The sequence below is a fragment of the Chrysemys picta genome, chromosome 23 (genome assembly GCF_011386835.1).
Source record: "Chrysemys picta bellii isolate R12L10 chromosome 23, ASM1138683v2, whole genome shotgun sequence".
Lineage (NCBI taxonomy): Eukaryota > Metazoa > Chordata > Testudines > Emydidae > Chrysemys > Chrysemys picta.
Genome location: NC_088813.1, coordinates 13,063,438 through 13,087,138, shown reverse-complemented (window position 1 = coordinate 13,087,138; position 23,701 = coordinate 13,063,438). Strand labels below are relative to the sequence as shown.

At 51.0% G+C, this 23,701-nt stretch overlaps 1 protein-coding gene across 8 annotated transcripts in view; it reads left to right on the top strand.

Annotated features, from left to right (window-relative positions):
* The window catches only part of MACF1 (microtubule actin crosslinking factor 1), a 249,139-nt gene that overhangs the window by 17,690 nt on the left and 207,748 nt on the right, over positions 1 to 23,701 (top strand). Inside the window, exon 1 of one of the 8 annotated variants that reach the window (XM_065577285.1) lies at positions 21,713 to 21,884. The exons of 6 other annotated variants lie outside the window; for them this stretch is intronic. In XM_065577285.1, coding sequence (XP_065433357.1) covers positions 21,833 to 21,884 — 52 coding nt within the window. In that variant the 5' untranslated portion in view covers positions 21,713 to 21,832. Of the gene's footprint in view, positions 1 to 21,712; positions 21,885 to 23,701 lie in introns of those variants that run through there. One more of the 8 variants, XM_065577280.1, reaches the window with a different exon arrangement.

Here is a 23,701-nt window from a genome sequence, read left to right as displayed (position 1 = left end):
GTTGGGGGTGGCACCGGTAACCCTAAATCATTTACTTCCCACCCAGGGGGGCTGTTACTAAGGTAGCTCGTTTAAGGACTTTTTAAAAGGGGGGTTGAGGGTGGCACCGGTAACCCTAAATCATTTACTTCCCACCCAGGGGGGCTGTTACTAAGGTAGCTTCGTTTAAGGGCTTTTTAAAAGGGGGGTTGAGGGTGGCACCGGTAACCCTAAATCATTTACTTCCCACCCAGAGGGGCTGTTACTAAGGTAGCTCGTTTAAGGGCTTTTTAAAAGGAGGGCTGTTCTCCCACCCCGCACCGTCGCTAGTGAGCGTGTGGATGCTGACGTGAGGGCCGTGGGTTTCCGAAGCTGGTGCCTGCATCTTTTCGGCAGCTGCCGGGGGTGTATGGCACAGGCAGTGAGTGTGCAGTTTTGATGTAGATCGTTGGCCTTCTTGTTGTGCCTGTTTTTATTTTTTTTTTCCGCAGAGATAGACTTGTCTGTGAGCCCAGATTTCTGCCCCACGGGGCTCCTATCGCAGTGTTTCTGTTTTGTAAGTTTTGCAGCCAAGTCTCTTGAAACAGGGACTGTCCCGTCCAAAGGAGCCAGGCACTAACAGCATACGCTTCCGTTTCCCCTTTGCATGCTGAGGCTGGGATATAATTGATTCTCCAGTCCTCTGATTCAAGGGCTGCCGTTCAAAAATTCCAGAGGTGAGGAAAACACAGCTCCAGTGGCTGTGCTTCACAGGGCTCCGGGAGTAAAAGTATCCTCCCAGACAGGTGTGTAATAATGGAATCTGAGGATCTCAGTGCATTACACGTATTCATTAATAAAGCCCTGCAACTGCAGTGAAGTAAATGCAGTGAACTGTTTGTTAGGTAGAGAAACTGAGGCCCAGAGAACTTGTTTGGTGTGGCAGAGAGCCAGTGGCAGATCTGGGACCAGAACCACGGAGTCTTGCCTTTAATGGGACTAACCCATATCACTTTGTACAGGCTATTATGTTGCAAAGGGAAAATAAAATCACAAGGCTACCCCTGCCTGCTTAGTCTGACTCAGACCTACTAGTGAAGGTTGATAATCCGGGGAGGGGCAACTGCTCACCCCACCCCATTAGTTAGCTCTCATGCTCAGACTGTAAATTGCTTTATTTAGTGGACATCTGAGACTTTCCTGGCAAAGATGAAAGCCCCACTTAGGCTAGCGTGGTTGGCTAGCTGGCTACTGAAAGCCAATAGCTACCTCGGCAGGAATTGTCAGTGCTGGAAAGTGACCGAATCCATGTGGGAATAATCCTGTTTACGATGCCTGCTCAATGAAGGGAAATTAATGTTTAAACTGTAACATGGCCTTTTTTCAGCATGGCGTTCAGTGCTTGCCTGTGGGGGCTGGGAAGAGAATGAAGTTCAGGCTGTTACGTTCTCACTGGAGAGTCGTAGGGCCTGTTCTCTCACTTCTTTCCATTCACTCCCACCAACCCCCCAACTTCTCCTGTCCAGAACAAGGTTTCCAGTAGCCCCTTCCTCCGGTGGAGAATTCTTGATGAAATGTGAATTGAGAACGTGAATGTTTGAGAGTGGATGATTCTAGAGCATATTTGAGGTTGTTCTGTGTCATCTGGCCCGCAGGGTGGAGCAACTGATGAGATTATAGTTTCACAGAGTCAATGAACAGGCTCTGACCCCCATGGGCTCTCGTTTTGTCTGGGAGCAACTGACCCCATGGTTCAGTGGCAGTGATTCTTCTCCTTGGACGGCAGGGAGGAAGGACACCTGACGTTGTTCAAGCTGACAGCCTGCGTGAGAATGTAAATGCCGGGTTGAATCACTCAGAGAAATCTTTCATAATAACAGTGGTGCTTTAAAAACTGCTATTAAAATTAATCTCAACCACCGCACTTTCCATTCAAGGGGCAAGACTGGGCAGGTCTGAGTGCAGTGAGATCTGGAATACAAAGGGTCCCCATGTGCGTGTACCTTCCCGGGACGGACGTTTCGGGTGCTTTCGTTCCATTTACAAACCTTGCCTTTATCTGGGTAGCTTGGGTCCATCAGATTGCAGTTTCTGTGATCTATTACTTTACATGCCTTTCATTGTAGACTGATGAAAAGAGCTCAGATGGACAGATCTAGGCCTTGTTGGCACTGGGTTTTTGCTTCCCTAGTAACTATGCTACTCCAGCGTCCAAAACTTTTTTGCTAGGGGTTTGCACCAGTGGCTAAAAATCTAGTTTACGCAACAAGACATTAGTCTGTGAGCACGGCTGATGGAAGGTGACGTGATTTGCGCTGCGTGTTGAGTCAGTCGAGTCAAAGTCATGCTGGGTCAGTGGCCTGTACCACTTTAACCTGCTTCTGTTTGATTCCTGGTCTGCTGTGGGTGGTGGTATCCATGCAGTAGTGGGGGAAATGTTTGATTGAGCGGAGGTGTGAACTGAAGGCATTATGATGACTAACTGGCAAGGGTGGTTAGCCTGCAGCATGTCAAGTGGGAGGGTCGAGGAGGGGATGATGACTGGCAGATGATGACAAGGCCCACGTTCCACCCTGCTGTGTTGTGTATGTTAGTTACCAAGCTGTTCCCATTGCCTTAGTCCTCTTGTATCCTTGCATCCCAGGGCTCTGAATTCAGAGCTGCACCTTTGAAGCCAGTCACCCTCTACTAAAATGGTCCCAAAGGTCTCGGCCACGTGAGGAATCGCTCAGCTTGGCCATAATGGAGAACAAAAGCCCCTAGACTCAGGCCAGTTAAAAGTCCGCATGATACTGAGAGGTGAGTGACTTGCCTAACCCAGAGGTGTCAATGTTGCCCAACTGAGAGCTGCGTTGGCGATTTCTCAGGAGCCCCAGGACCACACCTAATATGCACAGAGAGGGGCAGATTTCAGCCACCCGTGTCTCATTGCTTGGCTACCCAGATCAAGATGGAGCACCACATGCTGGGCTGGGTAGCTTCTGCAGGCCATGTGTCCATGATAATGATGAAAGCAGTTCTGGGCTGCTTTATGGAGCTCCGTGTGTCACACCCCTGAGCCAAGGCATTGAGAGATGTAGTAGTTAGGTAGCTCTTTGTCCATGAGTTACTCCCTTTGGATGCTGATGCCATGAATCTGAAGTGGCATAGAAAATCTTGGGGCATCCATATCCCTCCACACCTAGACCCACCACTGAACTGCCTGCACCCAGGTTGTCCCACACAGAATCCTCTCACCCCACACCTGGATCTCCCCTCTCCCCACTGATCCCCACCACACTTGGATCCTGCCTGGTTGAGCCTGCCTGCCCGCCCCACACCTGGTGCGCCTGGCGCAGAGGAGCAGGGCCCCAGGGTGTTTCTGGGGCAGGCCCAGGCCTTATGCTGTGTCAGGGTTGGGTGCAGCCTCACCACTGAGTCCGTGTCCCCAGGATGGGGAGGCTGCAGGGTGATCTCCCACCTTCGTGCACTGCCACGCTGGAGCCTCTGCATTTATTTCTTGACAAATAAAACTTGTAGAATTTTACAATATTGTGCGCAGAATTTTTAATATTTTGGCACAGAATGCCCTTAGGAGTAAACCCATGCTTCAAAACCTTCAGGGACAGGGATTCCACAGCCTCCCTAGGTCACCTGTTCCAGTGCTTAACTCTCAGTGAGATGTTTGAAGAAATGAAGAGAAGTGTTACATTGTGAAGAAAAGTGCTGCAAATGCAAAAACGTTAGTTACGGTCCCAGGTTGGCCCAGAGAGTCATGATTCATGTTATTGCACACCTAGTACCACTCAGCATTAAACAGCATTAGCATGTATACAGTGCTTTTCCTGTTCCAAGCATTTTAAATATTAGCTAATTAATCTCCACTAATTTGTACATTGGAGTTAACTATCATTAGACGCATTTTCCAGATGGGGAAACTGAGGCAGATGGGGCAAGTGACTTGCCCAAGGCCACAGAATGAATTTGTGTTGGAGTCAGGATTAGAATTTGGGGGTTCCTAGCCCTCTGTTCCTAGTGAAGCCATTTCTTTCCATGCTTTATTCGATGCTGTGTTTCTTGCTGTGATCACCTCTGTTCTGCAGCAGCCATACATTGGTTTTTCACTTGCATTGCTCCCAGTTACCCCGGGCAGCGCTAGTATTGTAGGCTCTGTAGCACCAAGAACTGTTCTGCCATCGACTGGAAGGAGCTCTGGAACGCCCTCTGCTAGGAAGGTCAGTGAGGCTGATCTTTGCCCGCGGTGCGTTGATGCTTTAATTACAGCTGTTTGGACTGGTAGGAGAGGTGATGACATAGTCAGTTGCCTAACCCCTCCTCCCTGGCTGTGTTGTCAGGCGGTGGCAGTCTCCCTGTGACATGGGGATCCCTTCAAGGGGTGGCAGATTGTTCCAATAAGGACCCTTCATCATTAGGGGCTGCAATGCCCAGTACTGCCTCCCTGGGGAAAGGATTGCACGGGCTGATACTGGAGGAGCAATACATACACCTCAACCCCAATATAACGCTGTCCTCGGGAGCCAAAAAATCTTACCACATTATAGGTGAAACCGCGTTATATCGAACTTGCTTTGATCCGCCGGAGCGCACAGCCCCGCCCCCCTGAGCACTGCTTTACCGCGTTATAGCCGAATTCGTGTTATATCGGGGTAGAGGTGTATGTTTTATATACACTATATAATAATAATAATAATAATTAATGGAGATATCCCATCTCCTAGAACTGGAAGGGACCTTGAAAGGTCATTGAGTCCAGCCCCCTGCCTTCACTAGCAGGACCAAGGAATGCCTAAGGCCCTTAGCCTCACCTGGCCCCTCTCCTGGTGCTCAAGTGTTCTTTCCAATGGGCTGCTGCCCTACTCTGTAGGCGGCCCTCTCTTCCTCTTGAATCAGCTATGAGAGAGAAAACCCTGTGCTGGGGTTTTGCCTTGACACTGCAGGACCAGGGCATTTGGATTTTGATACCTCTCTGCAGAGGCGGATGGGTCACTCAGCTCCTCCAATCTGGACTAGGGGAAGGGCGGCCTAGCTGCTTGCAGTCGTCTCCTGACTCTGGAATAGCTGTAGTAGTGATTATTTTGCCCTGCAAAGATAAGCACAGTCCCTTTGTGGTGATGAAAGGACTGTCTTGGTTGTGGGTATTCTCTGGAGCCTGCAGAAGCGGGCTGGCCATGTGGCAATGGCTCCCCTCCCCTGGATGGGGAGTGGTGGTTTTCCCGGCTCTACCACACAGGTAGAGGTGGCTGAGCATTGAAGACTGAGCTGAAATCTCTTTCCCCCGCCCCCGCCTCAGTAGGTGTGTTGAGACCCTGTGTCGAACACGTCTCTCCTCCTGCAGGAATAGTTGTGGCAGTTGTATTGCATGTTCCTATCCCAGCAGGGGTAGGGGCAGCCATGCTTTCCCAACAGTAGCCATGGTAGGGGATTTGCTATAACAGATCAGACCATTGCCTCCTTGAGTTCAGTACCTGTCCCCCAGTAGCAGGCACTGCCTGATGCTTCAGAGAAAGACCTATCTCCTTAAGTAGCGCGGACAGTTGTGCAGTGCTGTACGTGGGTCACACAATTGTCTAGCCCCTTCCTTTAAATCCAGCCCTTGTGTTGGACTTGGTAACCGCCTGAAGCCCAGAATTACGCGGGTGACTATGCTCCAGTATGGAGGGACAGCGGACTGAGGGACTTCAGGGCGGGTACAGCGTCTTTGAGGTTCTGTGTGACCCTGGTATGGCTGTGCGGCCCGGGCTGTTTGCTGAATCGGGGTCACAGCAACGTGTGGCTTTGTGCTGGGGTGTGAGCAGATGTGTGGCTTTTATTTTTACTCAGGATGGAACTTGAAGCGTCTGTGGAAGACGCTGCTTTACTCTTGTTTGTTTTGGCCAAGGCGATAACAGTTGTGGTTTGTTCTCGTGACGGGGATCCACCCTGCTGCCTTCCCAGTATAATCAGCACCTGTTTGAGGGGGGATCACGTCCCCTGAGTTCTGATGTCTCTAGACACAGTTTCTCCTGAAAAGTGCCAGTTTGTCAGCCCTAAAGCCTGCAGGTCTGACTTTAGCCACGGAACTGGTACAATTCCTGTGGGAGTTGGTTACTTTCATATTGCTGTATCCAGCTGTCTCAACCCTGATCTGCAGAGATCACTTTGAGGGGGCCAAAGCAGTGCCCACTCTCTTGTACTGAACAGGTCCTATCGCTGCCAGTTGAGGTGGTTTCTGTGTCCTCTAGAAACTGGACTGAGACCCACTGACTCACATCATGTCTGTGTGTTCGGTCTGCGTATCAGGTGCCTTCACGATGGTCATGGTGAACCTGTTTGCCTCCCTTTGCTCGGACAGCAGGATTAGATTCTGAGGCAGATAGACGTGGCATGACTCATGCTGGGAGTGGAAGGTGCGTTGCCAGTAGCTGATTCAGAAAATCTTTGATCTCTCTTTAGTGGCTGGTTTAATAGATTGTTGGCAACCAAAGTGTTTAGAAATGGTTTGTCCTGTTGAGTTTCGTCACTCCTTTTTAGGTGGTGTAGCATTGTATGTGTGTGTGACTTCTCCTCTGGGCCTTTTCCCTTCATCCCACACTTCAGGGTAATGTGGAGATCTTTGATGCCCCAAATCTGCTAGTTTCTGACCATTCTCCTCACAAGCTAGTCACATTTGGGTCAGCTCTGTTTAGGCTGTCCTGGAGATACCAGGACAGAAGCCAACATGATGAAGAAATCATTTCAGCCTCTCTCAAGAGGTGAGCATGAAAATAATCTCTTCGATGACTCCTGCAAGTGCTTATAAGTCTACTGTTTTGATACCACAGTGCTAGGTGCTGCATAAATAGCGACTTGTGGTTGCAGCAGGAGATTTCAGTTTCCAGCCGCAGCTGGCTCATGAACACATGGAGTAGAACTCTGAGACCTCTCTTCTCTGTGTGGGATGCCATTTAAGGAGGGCTCAGCCCAGTTTTGCTGTAAACATTGGCACACTGCAACATCTGAGCAGGCACCAGTGCTGGCCTTCACAGAGGTCAGTGTGAGAACAATGGTGTTAAAAGGAAGAGGGAAGGGACCCTGTTAAACCAGTTCCACTTACTGTGGCCGGCATCATTTTTGTTCGACGGAATCCCAGCAGGGTTGGAAAGAGGCATTAGCCCTGTTGCACCCCCAGTGTTTGGAGGTCTCCCCTGTTCTGAGGAGGCTTTTGGATCCCCTCTCCCGGGTCAGGAGGGTATCCGATGACCCTGGTGAGTGGCGGCATGCGCCTGAGTGGGCCTATACTGCTGCCAAGCTGGGTTCCTGTATGGGGCAGTGACACCAGCTGCTGTGTCACAGAGTGCAGGCAAGCATGGGCCAGGAACAGGAGAGTGTAGGATTAGGGGAGGAAGTTGCAGCCAAAAAAAGAATACTCGATGCAGTAAGCAATTTCTGGTTGCCGTGGTTAATATAATGCTCCTTGGCAGTCCCAGTAAAATCCCCTCTGTCCATGCACGACTGGTCCTCTGAAGCTGGTCCCTCATTTTTCCTTTGGCGCATGCAGAAAGATGACATGCTCCATCCCTTAGGTGCTGCCCCCTTTTCAAACTCTTTCTCCCAGGTCTGCAAGCTAATCTGATGCGCGTCTCAATTCTGCTCCGGCTGATTAGTGCCTCTGACTGCGTTGTGAGGCAATAGGGTTGGGACTCACACACCCCACCTCTGAGCACAGCCGGAGCTGCATACCAGAGCACCTGAGCAAGGACTTGCATTCCCAGGCTTTGAGTGCCGAAAGATTTATGAACTGGAGCAGGTGTGTCTGACTGCAGTGAGGTCATCAAACATGGTCTTTCCTGTTGGCTTTGGCGGGTCACAGCGAAGTCCATTGTAAGCAGCTACCCATGAGAACTGGGGGGGAGGAGGAAGGGTGGAGTGGGTCTTCAGTAAAGACTGGACAAAATTGGATTGGAAATCCCGGGGGATATGGCAAGCGGGTTGGTTATTGGAAGTGAGGGAAAGTTTCACTCTAAGCAGTGCATTGTGGCAAAGGGACAAACCATTCTCTAGGAACAACTTAAGTCCCTGAAAGCAGCAGTCAGCGTGGCTGGCAAATCACTGTACCAACACTGATTTGAGCAACTCCTGTCACTTAAGAAGAATCGAGTAACTTCCTCAAAAAGCAGCGTGTCTGTTGGGATGGCGTCATTCGCCGCACACAGCTGTTCGGCTGCAACTTTTAGGGACGGTCTCCTTTCTCCATCCACCTTTCTGAGTAGAGTTAAAGCCGTATAATTCAGCCCAGCTATAGACTAGCGAGGCCAAAATGTTATTGACATGTTCTGTGTCTGTTATACATGCCAGGGCCTACAGTTTTCAAGTCCCACCTGCCTGAGAGCAAGGTGAGGGGGAGCCCTTTAAAGGAAGGTGGAGGGAGAATGGGTTAAAGAGACAAAGCAGTAAGTAAAGAATGTGGAAGGAGAGTAACGCATGGATTGTACGAGCATTACTGCCCTTCTCCAGGCAGCTAGGCTCTTCGGAGCTTTCACTTGACAGGAGCCTCAGAGTTGCTGGGTCCTGCCGGAGGTTAAACCATTGAACCTAGCGCTGTAATAAATTACCTTGTGACTACAACTTGGTGCCGGTTTAACCTGAACTGGGCAATTTCCCTTGCAGCATTTAGGGCCCTGTTAGCAAAGCAGGTGCTGGAGCGAGGGTTGCTGGGGATGTTGTCGTGTGGAGAATCGAGGAGGCTAGATTATCCGGGCCTCTGTTCCAGGAGGAAGATGAATCCCAATGTAGATGTCTTCTGTGAATGCCAGGCTCGGGGTGGGGTGGGGGAGGTGCCACAGGGCGAAGGTGCCCAGCTCTGTGGGGGAAGATTAGTGATTGGTCTGGCTTTGTTTTCCATCAGTCAAATGTCTTTGACTGAGGATGATTACAGGGAATTGCTCGTGCCCTGTCCATTGCAGATGGTCCAATACTGAGTCCAGTGCTTTTCTGGAATAAAGTTTAGACTTTCTTTTTCTGTCTGTCTGTCTGTCTTTCTAGCACCCTGGCTAATATTCCCCAGGAAACACACATGAAAGCAGCACCTGGGGTATGCTTCATTATAGAGATGGGATTAACAAAGACTTTGCTGCTCCTCTCAGGATTGCTTGTAAATGGTGCATCGGGGCGAGGGGTGTGTCTGCATGCGCTGGGCAGCACCTGGGCACTGTTTCTTGGCTGCCCCAGTGCACTGTGGTGCACAAATTTTGTGCTTTTCTTGGACATGCTTGATGGGGGCTTGTCTCCTTTAATTTAATATCAGCCCAACCCTCTGCTCATCCCTGTCTCGGTCTGTCTGCTCTGCCTCTAAACACGTCTAACTGCCTCTCAGGCTCCTCTCCGCTGCGCACTTTGTTTGCCTCATTTGGCACGGTGCCGCCTCGTGAAGTTCTGCAGCGGGGAGCGGATCCTGTCATATGCCAGCTGAGCTTTCCAAGGCGGGTGAGGCAATCGCTGGCTGCCGGTCAGGGCGGGGTGCGCGGTAAAGAGGAGCAGCGGTTGGTGTAATGATAGTGTACGTTGCACACCTTGGGGTGGGGGAAGGAGACTTGCTGGGAGTGGAACAGGGTGGGGGTGGCAGTGGGAGCTGTAATTACCAGGGCTGGTTACAGCCTATTCTGCTGAGTTGGGCCCTTGTGAAGAGCCCTCTTGAAGGTGTCTTGGGCTGAGAGCCTTATAAAAGCTACACTGTACAGTGACCTAAACGTGAGGCATTGAGACGCGCAGGCCAGACAAAACCAGCTTCTTTCTTACCAGTAACTGGTTGTTCGTGCCTTTCCCACCTGCTGCAAAATTGCACCAGCCACGGCTGCTTTTGTCCTGTGTGATTATTCAGCGGGGAGGTGGTGCGGGGGCAGCTGCCAGGTTCCTGGGCTGTCAGTGGGATCTGGAGGGTGTGGTGAGATGCAGAGGGAATATCAGCTTCCTCAGTGATTGCCACCCGCTCCTACCCTTGCAGAGCCCGTGGGCCGGGGCGTCAGCAGCATTTTCACTCCATAACATACTCCAGCCTAAAGGCCTCAGGGGGGCTCTCTCCGGACCCCACTCTGTCACTTCCCATTCAGCAAGAAGGGGGGCATTGCCAGCAGTTCAGGGAGCATGAGACTTTTTTTGTAAACTCCTGTCCTCAGCGTGGCAGCACACAGCATATGCGATGCATGTCATCTGAGTCAGGATGCCTAGGTTCTAATTGGAGTTCTGTCACCGAATGGCCTTGAGAGTTATTTAATGTCTATGCCTCGGTTTCCCCATCTGTAAAGTGGGCCTAAAACTTAGCTACCTCTCCGAGCAAGGCAGCTGTTTGGATTGAGAAGTGCTAAATAGTAATACTACCTTAATAGAACAAGTGCCAGGTTCCTGGGACATCTGAGCTGTTCTTTTTGGGATGGGGGGAGTAATTCTGGGGAACACACAGTGCATGTGGTCTCCATTGTCTCTGGAACTAGAGCTGCTGATGCTAGAAGGTTTGGGGCTTTTCTAATATAGGGGTTATGAGACCTCTTGTGGGAATTCTTCCCGGTTTGCACCTGCTGAAGGTGGGTTGGGGGGAGCTCCTTGGGAGCAGTCATTGTTCAGTGCTGTACCTCTCCTGTAAAGAATGCACATTGCAGTGGGTGTTTGGGCAGAGCGGACTGATGTCTCTGTCCTGATGGGATCAGGTCAACTCCAGCCCACAGGGTGCACATTTGGCTCCTGGAATAGGGAGGATCCATAGAAACCTCTGGGCTAGCCCTCAGATTAGTTTCCCTTCATCTCTCTCCTTTTGAATCATTCTATCTGCAAAAGCATTATCCTTTGATCTTGAGGCGCTGGGCTTGCTGAGTGCACTGGGTTCTTTAGGAGCTGACCTTGAGCTCTCTTTGGTTCCAGATGATTGTCTCTGGGCATTGCTGGAAGACTGCTGCTCTGACTCCTAGAGTTGTCCTTGCTTGTCTGGTGGCCTGGGATTGTTGCCAGCATTATTAATGGAGATATACCTATCTCATAGAACTGGAAGGGACCCCAAAAGGTCCAGCCCCCTGCCTTCACTAGCAGGACCAAGTACTGATTTTGCCCCAGATCCCTAAGTGGCCCCCTCAAGGATTGAACTCACAACCCTGGGTTTAGCAGGCCAATGCTCAAACCACTGACCTATCCCTCCCCCCTAAAATTCAGAGAAGTTCTAAAGGCTGAACCCCTAAAGAGAGAAACCCCTAAAGAGGGAGTCCTAGGGAGACTGTTCTCTCCATTGAGCACTTGCTGAGCAGGGCAAATGTTTGTGTTACTCGGCTGGGAATTTCCACTCCGCTTTAATAAAAGTTTGTTGTGTTTTGTATATGAATTCCTTCCAGCCTTTGGATTCCTGGCGAAGATTACATCTTCCTGCAGACTTACAAGGCACTCTGCAAAATGTGAAGTTAGGCCTGTTCCCTGTCCCAAAGAAGTTTCAGTCTAAGCTTCGTGGGCCACTAGCTAACTGTAGGTAGGAAGGGTGTGGAGAGAGGAGCAAGGGGGAAAAGATTTCTGGGCAGAAGGGTTTTAAGATGGATTTGAAGGCGAGAGGGGGAATGTTTGGCAGATGAGAAGTGAGCGGCTATTCCAAGCATAAGGTCTAGAAGGTGTGAAGCCGAGAGTGGTAGAAGGGGAGACCGAGGAAGCAGGAGAGCGGGCAGATGGCAGGGAACTAGTGCAGAGATGCAGGTAGGCACAGAACTGTGGTGGGCTCTGACGTTGGGGATGGAGAACTTGGATCTGTGGACACAAGCTGTGGGGACACGAGTGAGTCTGATGTGGGTTTTGGGGGGAGGCTGGCTTCTGGTTTTTGTGTCCTAGCAAGCGAGGATTTTATATGGATTTTATACAGTCCCATGAGTTCATATCTGCCCTGTAATTTCCTCTGCTTGTCAGAGAGCCTGATCAGCTCATTCTGGGCTGCTGGGCTGTGTCACTTAGGAGGCATAATTAATTTTTTCTGTGAATGAAATGTAGCTGTTTTTCCATTTCCTAGTTGATTCTGTTTCCCTCCAATGAACTCAGAATGCCCTGCTAGAGACCTTCAGGGTCTGGCCGTGCCGGGGGGGTGGGTGAGGGGCGGGGGCGCTTTCTTATACACCTTTCTGCTCCTCCACTTTCTGGGGCAGCTTGGCACCTGTGAAACATACCTTGTGGCGCTTTATCCCCATTGGCACTTCCTGCCCCTCTGACACTGCAAGCAAGAGTTCAGGGTCACTGGGATGTATCAAAGTGCTGCTTTGCACAATGGAGAGAGATGCTGGTGCTTAAAGTGAACAGCAGGGGACCCCTGGGTTGTGTCAGCTCTGCCACTGACTGGCTGTGTGATCTTGAGCAAGTCACAGCACCTGTCTCTGCCTCAGTTTCCCCATCTACAAAATGGGTCGAATTTCCACCTGGCAAGGGTTATGCCGCAAGTGTCAGCTATGTTGGTAAAGCACGCTGAGCCCCTTGGGTGAGCAGGGACGTCTGTTTGCACTAACAAACCTTCCTGCATCGATTCCCCCCTTCCACTGCCTTTGCTTCTCATCTTGCGTCTCTACCGCTTTCCTCCTGTTCGTCTGGAGTTCTCTCATTAGCGAACCTAAGGGGCTGGATGGTAAGTTTAGTGGCATATTGAATGACACTCTAATGAATATTTAAGAAGTTCTCTTCCTGGCTTGTTCCTTTGCTGCCCGTGTGTCTGTGACAAGAGTGAGACCAGGGAAGGTGGAATAAGGAAATCCTAGCCGTGGCCCTGCTCCGTCTCCTGTGGGCTGATGATTTGTGGCCTGCTTTGGCTGTGGTACAGTGTGTTTGGGGGGTGAGCGGACTGGAGTTCCACAGGGCGTCTGTTAGCTGCACAATCCGCTCTGCCTTGGCAGGGCCTGAGTATGGCTGTGACCAGACGGTCTCCTTCCCAAATTCTTCCCACACAGCTAAGTGCAAAGGCCTGTGGGGCAGGACGGTTTTATACTGACGGTCACTGCACTGGGGCCAAGAGCAGAGCCTGAGAGAGCCTCTCTGTTCTGAGCTACTTCTTTCTCCATCCCTCCGTCTCTTTCCCTCCTCTTCAGGGCTGGGTTTGCCCTATTCTTCCCTCCCCCGGCCCCTCCCCATCTGAGCTTCTCCTAACCTCTCCCAAACTCAGCATGTGCTTCCCTTCCCCACTGCCTAGAGTCTGAGCCAGGTGCAAGTGAGAACAGTGAGCTATTCCTTCAGTCACAGACCTGAAAAGGATCTTTTACAAAGGAAGGGAAGTGACGTCACTATCGCTTGCCCCATTTCGTAGAGGGCAAATGCAGAAGCCCAGACAGGGAAGTGACACTTGTGCAGGGTCCGTGACAGAGCTGGGACTAGAATCCAGATTTCCTGAGATCCGGTCCAGGTCCCTATTCCCAGGCTCATGCTTCCCCCTCCGCCTCAGAGGCGAGTCTCCTTTTCTTTCACTTCCCCACCCTCCTTCTCAAGCTGGTTCTGCTGCAAGCCCTCAGGCCAGCTCTGTGTCAGAATCTTCTGCCACTACAGTTAGTGGAATGACGTTTTCTTAATGCAGCTTTTCTATACCAGCTAAAGCCTTAATGGAGACACAATTTATACTGGCATAAAAGGGCTTTGGCGGCTGTAGCTTGTTCCGTTCAGGGAATCGGTAGAAGCTAAACCAGCAGTAGCACACGTTTACCAGTATGCCCCAGGATGGTTTGTCAGTACAGCTATATTGGTATAACTTTTCCTGTCCCTCCTCCCCTTCCAGCCTCAGATGCGACACTGGGGCCACATAGCTATGCTGGTGCAGCTGTGTCGGGTAAAAACCCTGGTGTAGACACCGTTATACCATTATAACTGTGCTTACCCCAGGTAGGGGAACCAACATAATTGATGGGCTGTACCAGTATAAACCCTTTAACACCAGCACAACGGTGTTCGTGCTAGAAGATTTTGCGGGTCCACTGTGACTATACCCTCCTCATGTAGACAAGGCTCAAACTTCCCTTGCTGCTCTGGGGTTTGCTTATCTCCGCCCTAGGTTCAGAGGACGCCCTCTGCAGCGTGCTTACTCTGAGCCTTTCCCCAGGAGCTCTGTCACTCACCACTGGTGACAATGTCATTGGTGCTAAGTCAGGGAAGTGACTGATGGCTGCCGTATCCTTGCTGCCGTATCCCGGCCCTTAAAGGTGACTTTGGTGGGGCTCTAGAGATAAACAGCACCGAGGCTGCTTCCACGTGTCACCTGTCGAGCAAGGTCGGTGGATTCAAGATAGTTGTGATCACTCAGGGGATTTTGCAAGTGGCTCCATTGGAGTCAGTATCAGTGGATTGGGATATTTCATCCTCACCGGCTGTTTCAGATGCTTTTGATTCTTGCTGTGGAGGGCAGTTGTCGGGCTGGGAGATCTTGGGATTCCGCAGGCAGGCAGACAGCCGGGTGTACAGTAGCTATTCCAGAAGCCTACAGGCTCCTTTCCCATCTCTTCTCATCCCTCCCCATCCAGCCTCTCAGACGCTTACACATGAGACGCTGAGCAAGCCATACTATCCTCCGCAGCTTTCCAAAGGCAGCTGGAGCAATCCTTCCCAGCCCTGGAATTTCAGACGCTCCCTTGCTCGGAGAGGGAGTCCGTGCTTATGAACGGGATCTGGCAGGCTTCAGGCATGCTCCGTTAACCCTTTTCGGACCAGATGGGAGCAAACAACCTTTCACTCAGACGGGAAGGCACAAACACAGCTCACAGATATGCCTTGAATGCTCTGGATGAGTTGTTTGAACCCTCTCAGAGAACTGGGGTGTCCTGGCTTGGCTGGGAAATGAGAGGGCAGAGTAAAGGGTGGGGAAGAGTCCAGCATTGTCCTCTTGCACCCCCATAAGGGATTGGGCGGGGGAAGGAGTTCAGTTCTCATCCCTTTCCCTTTACTTACGTAGCCTCATAGCTGAGCTGTCTCCTAGCACCCCACCTCTCCCTGTGGCCACGAAAGTCCTGTTCCTACTAGTGCTCGTAGCTCTGTTTCAAGCTGTTCTTGAACATGGTTGCGCCCGAGCACGGTCGTGACGCGCTTTGAGTTGGCACTCAGCTCTGACTTATTCACTCACCCTGCTGGAGCGCTGCGTGGCTTCAGCTAGGTCAGCTGCTCCCTCTGAGCATGGGCACCCAGCCGCATGAGCAGACCTGGGGGAGGAACAGGGGCACTGGTCAGACCCAGTGGTGGGAGCTCTAGTGTGGAACAGCCGTGGCCATCCCCCCCATCATGTTGACTAACCCTGCTCAGACAGACCAGCAGAAGGTGTGAGATGGAGAGCTGAGGGAGCCTCGTGGAGAATGCCCGGTCCCCAGCTCCCTCCTGTTCATAAGAAGGGAGCTCCAGTTTGAGAGTATCGGCTGGCTGTAGCCATGTGGCCTAGGGCGATGGGCATCTTCTACACAAACCTCTCCCAAATGGTGTGGGGCTTTATGGGTTAACATCAACACCTTGAATTCCACCCGAAAGCTTATTGGTAGCCTAAGTTGCATGCGTGTCTGATAAATATGCAGAGTTGTCGGTCCCAGGATGTTAGAGGGACAAGGTGGGTGAAGTAATATCTTTTATTGGACCAAGCTTGTCTCTCTCACCAACAGAAGTTGCTCCAATAACATATATTACGAGAACCCTGCAAATCTGTGGATATCTGCTTGATATCTGCGGACCATGTTTTGCAGATTGCAGATTGGATGCGGATACAAATGTTGTATCCATGCAGGGCTCTGCATATTACCTCCCCTACCTTGTCTCTCTTGTAAATGGCAGTCGCACTCCCTGAATTGGGCACTGGTTTAAGTTCTGCCAACTCTATCTCCTCCAGTGTGGTCTCCGTCCAGTCCCGACTAAGTCACAACCATCTAGCTCTCATGCAAGCCTTAAGTTCCTACAGACAGCAGACTTGTGCATTTCATTGCTCCGCCTGGAGCGAGGGAGCAAATGCTGAACGAGAGGGGTAATGACACGGATCTATGGGTTTTAGCTAGCAGGGTTCCCTCTGGTCTTTGTGAAAATGGGCTTAGGACCCTTCAGGAGATGAAGATGCGAGAGACCTGAATCCAAGTGGTGGATGGAAACCTGGCCTCTCGGTGTCACCTGTTTGGAACTGCGCAAGTCTGGGTGCTGCTTGCACGGGGCTCGTTCCTCGCTTTAGGTCTCCTAGGCGATACTTTGCCTTTCCCCTGGCCTGTTGGAGCCTGAGGACTGGGGCTGGAGCATTCTCAGCAGTTGTTCTGCAAGTTGCTGACCTATTTTCCTGTTACAATCGAGTGTTTGTGAGCAGGGAAAGTGAAGCCACGCTGGAACGTTTAGAGTTACTTTTTATCGTTCTGCGGGGCACAACGTTAGTGTTCAACAGGGCCCAGGAGAAAAGGGGCTGAGGGCACCAGTAACTGCGGTAGCCAAGTCCTGGTTCGGGTCATCGATAAAAGCAAAGAACTCAGACAAGTTTCTTTCTCCCTCTAGGTCAGTAATTGTTGTTGTAGTTAACTAGCCCTCTGCTTCCCTCGTTTGCGAACACGTCTGGTTGTGTTCTAATCTCTCTTGGTCAGGAGGCGGGGACAGAATGAAAATGAATAAAACGGGATATTCACCTGTTGGTTCTAGAAAGCTTTGGGCGCTTATTGGATTCAAGTCGCGGCTTCCCGCATGTAGCCTGCTGATGGCGTTGGATGGCATCTCAAACCTCTGGGGAGCAGCATTTTTCTTGAAGGGGGGTGTCGAGGTTTAGATCCTATCTGCTTATGGAAATGAGGGCATCTGAGCAGGGTCTGAGGAATCCTGGGAGACCCGGAGAAGGAAACCTCCTCCAGTTTGCGCTGTAGCCTCCCGCCTTGTCTCTTCTCCCCCCCCGCTCTCCAACCTGTCTGTGCTGTCACTTCTCAGTTTCCTTCTTTATTGTAATGGAAACAACTTTGTTAGCAAGAAGCAGCTTTGCTGAGGAAAATTCCATTGTTCTATTTTTAGCGGTAACTTGGCTTCTTGCAATAACTTATTTTTCCTCCTTCCTCTGCCTAGAGGCAATGGAGGAATGTTGCCGGGAGCTGAGGGCCTCCTGGAGGGAGAATGGGGGGAGGTGTCGTTGAAGGTTAGGGGGACAGGGCCGAGGCCGCTGTATTTCAGTAATTATAACTGTGTCCGAGTATTGTGTGACTTAGGCACCTCTGCTGGCTTTGTCCAGCGCTTTTGTGGTATAAATTCACTATGTCCTGGTGGAAAGGGGGATAAATTACGTATCACTGGCTGCATGGAGCCTGGAGCAGTTGCTCTATTCCCTGTTCCGCATGGCCACTCGCGAGCGCTCAGGTCTGCTCTCTCTCATGAAAATGAATTAATTCCGTCCCCTACCGCTGCAGATCAATACATCAATCCCTGTGTTAGGGCAGCTTCCCTTCTTGTGCAGCGGATCTTAAAATCTGTGTCGCCCTGATGCTGGGCTGTGGTTTCTGTGAGCCTCCCTCAGTCTTTGGACTCAAAGTAACATTTTTGGGGGAGAGAATGGGGTTCACTTTGCTTCTTCCCAGTGCAAAGGAGGCGTAGAGGGAGTGGTGCAGACTAGCTGTCTGACCTGCACATGTAGGAGCATCAGAATTGCAATACAGGGTCACACCAGTGGCTTGTCTAATCCCATCTCCAGCACTGGCCAGTACCAGATGCTGGAAGAAGGTGTGTAAACCCCACAAGGGACAACTTTGCATTAACTTGTACATTAGGGGATGCCAGACGCTGTATTAGCAGCTTGTGCCAGGAGAGGATGGACTACTCCGGCTGTGCTTTCGAGTGGGAGATGCAAGTCAAGCAGGGGCCTGTGCATTTCTCTGGCATTTGCAGATGGGAATCCAAATGCGACAGTATCTTGTGTGCATCCCTGCCTGGACTCTGTTTTGTTCTGTGTCCGTACAGTGCCTAGCGCAATGGGGTCCGGGTCCGTGACTCCTATGGTTCTACTGCTGTGCAAGTAATAATCTGTGCTTAGAGGTCAGAGGGCTGCTCCTTTACCTTTCACACATCTAATGCAAACCGAAACATCACAAGCCTCTGCTGTTATCAAGTGCAGTGTTGAAAACAATAAGCCAGGCTGCCCGGTCAGCCTCCAGCTGAAAGCATGTGCTCTTCTCAAGCCTGGGAGACTGCTAAAACGGACGGTTTGGAAGGATAACAAATTAATGTGAAGCATGTACAGGGGCTGGTGGCTGAGCCATGTTTCTGGGGGTCAGAGGTTCAGGGCTGGCCTCTGCCTACCAGGCCAGTCAGTGTGAGCTGCAGAAACTCTCACAAAGAACCAGTTGTTACAGAATCTGTAAAATCATTTCCTAAGCTAGCTGTGAAGACTGGAGATGTTATGGTTTTGTGCCCCCGCCCCCTTCTGCTTTCCAGTCCCAGAGGGAGATGGGCCTCCCTCTCCATGTTGCAAACCTGCTTTCCCTTCAGCAGACCAGAGGGACAAGGTGTAATTCAACCCCTCCATCTGCTCCCTATGACATTCCTGCCTGCACCCCAGACAATGGTGGGGGGAGGGGTCATTGTTGTAGAACAAATGGACTGTTAACGTAACACCTGCTTTTGTCACTGTGGTTTTTAGAGGCGCTGGAGCAATTTTGGCTCATCCGTTCCTGGACAAACAGCTGTTATGGGGTGAAAGTGGCAACTGGCCTCTGGGATTTGTTCCATTTCAAATGAAACTGATATGGTCTGTCTCTGCCTAGGCTGTTTGGGAGCCTGTGGTGATCCCAGCTGAGTTGTGGATTGAGGAGGGCGGGCAGGAGGGAGGCGAGTCCATCCCATTCCTGTGGGAGCTGTGGCTGGCAGAAGGACAGGGACTAACTTCCGCTGTGAATTCCTCTATTGTACTATGTTGTTGCTTTGTCACTGCCTTTTCCTCTGTTGGTAAAATTTGTACCAGAGGGAACTGATTTTATTCCAACTCCAAACTGAATAACTCACTGCTCAGAGTGAAATATACCACACAGGTTCTTTTAAGGGGGGGAAAGCATCCCGACCTGGTGTGTGGTTAGATCCCACAATGCCCTGTCCTGTCTGCTATGAATAGCCCCTTCCCTGCTGTGGTGTGTGCTGTGCTGACCTGCCTACTGATTTGTGCTGCAGAGAGACACGTGTGCTTGCTGCTCTGGATCTGAGAGTCACTGGGGCTGATGCTTTCAGTGTGTACCCCCTGGGTTAATGCCAACTCGCCAGACCGTTTTCACCCAAGCCAGCCCTGCAATCTTTTTGGCTCCAGTTATAAACTGGGATGGAGCAGTCGTGCTTGTGCGGCCTGCTGGGGGCGCTGCAAATCTGGGGTGTGTGGAGTTTCATAATTCTAAGGGCAGGAGGGACCATTGGGATCATCTCGTCTGACCCCCTGTACAGGCACAGGCCAGAGAACTTCCCCAAAATAATTCCTAGGGCAGAGCTTTCAGAAGAACATCCAGTCTTGCTTTAAAAATGGTCAGTGATGGAGAACCCACCGTGACCCTTGGTAAATTGTTCCAATGGTTCATTACTCTTAGTGTTAAAAATGTATGCCTTATTTCCAGTCTGAATTTGTCTAGTTTCAACTTCCAGCCATTGGATCGTGCTAGATCTTCCTCTGCTAGGTAGACGAGCCCATTATTAAATATTTGTTCCTCATGTAGGTACTTACAGACTGTGATCAAGTCACCTCTGAACCTTCTCTTTGTTGAGCTAAATAGAGTGAGCTGCTGGAGTCTGTCACTTTGAGGAGAACCCTCTGCGACTGCTGGCAGCTTCTGAATATCTGGCTATCTGCAGCATTTATTCATGTGCCCATCTCTTGTGGTATCCACACGTCATGTATGTTGCTAAAGAAGAACATTGGTTCAGGTGGAAAGGAATGTGTGTTCTGCCCTTCCGCTGTTTCTAGTTGTTCTCACTTGTTTGTGTTCAGGAGCAATGCTATCACTGCCTATTCTGCACACAGATGTCTTGTATTGCACCTTACAGGAAACAGCACTACAGGTTCAGCCTGTCCTCTTGTGATGGGGCAGCCTGGGGCCGGCCACTGAGTGTGTGCATTGTTCTCTGACACAGTTGTTAAAGTGTCTCTTGCTTTGCATGGCTTGAGGAAAGACGGGAGAGGGGTCGTCTATTGCTGTCATCTCAGAGAAGGGTTTTGTGGTTGATAAAACCAGACTCGCCAGAACCGGACTGCTCAACAGCTGTGTTTGCCGTTATTTAATCTGACAAAATCCTTTGGAAAGGAATTAGGAGGAAATATGAAGCAAATGACAAACCAGCATCCAGTGCCTTGGACACCACTCATTTCAGCGTGTAAAAATAGTCTGTTACTGTACAGTGATTCATGAACCTACAGCACCAATGGCTACGGACAAGGAGGTGTGGCACTGACCGCATGGACTACCAGAGCAAAGCTCTGGTAACCTGAAATGCTGGTTATTGTGTCATTCTGTGAAGGTAGTTGGTATTTACAACCTGAGTAAGCAGGCAAGGTCCCTGCCCTGAAGAGTTTACAGACTAACTCAGAAACTAACGGAGGTAAAAGATTGTGGCCGTCCTTACTAAGGAGAGACTTTCTGGAAGGAGCAGGTGATGGGGAGGAGTGGGAGACTATTCCGAGTGCAAGGGCTGCATGCAGGAAGGAGTGGGAGCAGTTTAGGGAGGGTATAAAAGTTTCGGGTGCACAGGGTGGGTTTTTCGATTCCACCTCATTCCTTCTGCCCTGCGCTTCAGGGCTCTTCAGCAAACGATCGCGGGTTCGTTCTCTCCGTCTCTCTCAGGGTGGGTTTCATTTGATTGTTTTGCTTTTGGCTGAGTTTATATTTGATCACAGTTTTCCTGTTCAGTTCCACTCTGGCCTCTGTTCTGCTGAGGGCGTCGAGTTACGAAAGGGGAGCGTGTGGCACGCTCCAGAGCTTACACTCAGTCGCATTCCACTCAGATCACTCCGGGCTATTCTTTGTTGCCAAAATTCTTTGAAAACAAGTAAATCTCCTTTTTGATTTTGTAACTCTTTCGCCATCCATGCACGAGGGAGCATCTCCCTGAAGCATATGGTTAGTGATGGGGCCTTATCGGATTTCCATCCACAATGCACAAGACAGGAGACGATAAGCAACTGGCAAGCGTTTAGTGTGCTTCTTTATTACAATACTTGGCCCCTTGGATGACATGCTTCACATCCAATGCTTTCTTAGCACTTTATAAACAATTGTCATTCTTATTCCCTGTTAGCCAGGGGTCCTTATTGACATTTTACAGAAGTACTGAGAGCCAAAGTGTCTTTCCTATGGTTTTGCAACCATTGGTCTTGCAGTCACTGGGAACAGAACCCAGAAGCCCTGTGTTCTGACTAATAAGTGCATTCCCTCCCTCCCTCCTCCTCCTCTCTATGACATTGCGCCCATGAGTTCTGCTGTCCTTTTTATAGATCTATACAGAGGTATACAAATAAAATAAAGAAACTTCTCCCCAGTCCACTTATCAGTCAGCTGTGCTCTTGTGTGCAAGATCTCCAATACAGATGGTCCTTGAAATCCAATGCCTGTATGTGGGAGAGGAGAGAGAGCGAGAGAGGTGGATGGGGTAGGGGCCAGAGCCCCGAGCCAGCCAGTTACATGCAGAAGGTTGGTCTGTAGTTTCATGGCTAATTTGCACAAAGGGGGCTGGCTTAGGCTGGGGAGGTTTTAATGCACTTCATCAAATAAGGAGCCACCAAAGGCTGTAATGCAGTGAGGCTTTTCGGTGACATCACTCCTGAAGGGTGGTCAAAGTGCAATTCTCGTGTGACCGACTGGCTGTGCATGCAGAGCAGAGCAGAGGAGGATCCGGGACAAATCGGGGTCTCTGCTTTCTCAGCGCTGTGGCGCTATGGTCACAACTCCTTACAGCTGAACGGGGCAGGCTCGGCGGGGCAATGAATGCGGAGAAGTACAGGAAGTTCCTGGATGGGCTCAACAACCTGAAAGGTATTTGTAGACCTCCCTGCTGGGCATGCAGAAGGGGAGAGGCAGCTGCACCAGCACCCACTGAGTGTCGGACTGTCTGGTCCTTTCACTTGCAGGGCTAGGGGGTGTTTGCAACTGGTGTTCTTGGGGCTGGATAGAAGGCAAACAGCTAATGAACAGGATTGTAGGAGCGGGAGCAGAGCGTAAGGAGTTCTGGCTGCTCTAGCATATTCCCTGGGTGCCTGGCAGTGTCGGGCCACCTGCTCTCTGTCGTGCATTGGGGAAAGCCAGTCCTCCAGGGAGACTAGGGACTTTCTGGCCTCTGATTAAGGCAGCTGTGCATTCTCTGACCCTAGGAAGCAAGCAAAGGCCTTACTGTGCACAAACCTGTGGCCCGGTCTTATTTCTTGCGTCTGTCTCTTGTATTGATTCTTAGTTAGCAATCGGTGCATCTGATGAAGTGGGTTTTAGCCCACGAAAGCTTATGCCCAAATACATTTGTTAGTCTCTAAGGTGCCACGAGGACTCCGCGTTGTTTTAGTCAGCAGTGTGTCAGAGTTGAAACACGGAGCTCTCCAGTGGCTGAGCCAAGCGGAGGCTGTGTTAGAAATAACACAGCCACACACACACAAAAAAGCTCTATTATTGTAACTCTTTGGCGAGTTGGATGTGGAGCGCAGACAGAAGGGAGTTAGTTAGCAGAGGTTCTGCAGAGTCCCCTGCAGCACTCAAGGCGGTTTATACAACTTACATGAAGCGAGCTCTCTCCCCCCTGTGGCTTTGTGTCTTCTGCTGGTTGCGGATGTGTTAACCAGGCGCCTGTATGTGTGTGACTGAATCTTGGTGTGGTTAGGGGAGGTGTCAAGCTTGGCTCTGAATCAGAGCATGGCTGGCAAAGGGAGGAAACAGGAGCCCGGGATTTGCAATTTTGCACCTGCTCTTGTTCCTTTCACTTCTTATCTGGACTGGTACGGCCCCGTTACTGTAGTATTTGAGCGCCTCACAATCTGTCATGTGTTTCTTCTCCCAGCGTCCTGGGAGGTAGGACAGTGCCATTACCCCATTTTACAGGTGGGAAGCCAGGGGACAGAGAGCCCGAGTGACAAAGGCATTGGGGGTGGAGCAAGGAATTGACGCTGGGTCTTCCAAGTCTCCGACTAGCACCCTAACCACTGGGCCATCCTTCCTCCCTCCCCAGAGAAGCCCGGATGTTGTGATTTTCCCTTTCCAACCTGCACAGGGCAGAACGCTCAACTTCCCTTTTCTTTCAGCCACTGACTGACTTTCAGCTCTGTTTCTAATCATCCCAAGGTTGAATGGGGAGGCTGGGAAAGGAATCCGTTAACTGGATATTTGATCGCGCTCTCTGTGGCCTCTGACAGCAGGTGGCTGATAGGCAGCGAGAGACGCGGTTCCCCATAGAGAGAAAGCGCCTGATGAAGCAACCCAGCCTACAAGTGAAAGGAAAGATGGGGAAGAGGTGGCTGTGTTTGTGGTCGGGGCGGCTCTATGTATTTTGCCGCCCCCAAGCACGGCAGTCAGGCGGCTTTTGGTGGCATGCCTGCGGGAGGTCCGCCGGTCCCGCGCCTTCGGTGTACCCGCCGCCAAATTGCTGCCGAAGCCGCGGGACCAGCTGAATCCCACAGGAATGCCGCTGAAAACTGCCTGACTGCCGCCCTCATGGCAACCGGCAGGCCGCCCCCCGCGGCTTGCCGCCCCAGGCACGCGCTTGGTGTGCTGGTGCCTGGAGCTGCCCCTGTTTGTGGTGGCTCTGCAGGTGATGGTGGTGGTTCGTAGTCTATGACTAGAGGGCGGGGCCTGGAGGCGGTACCTGGGAT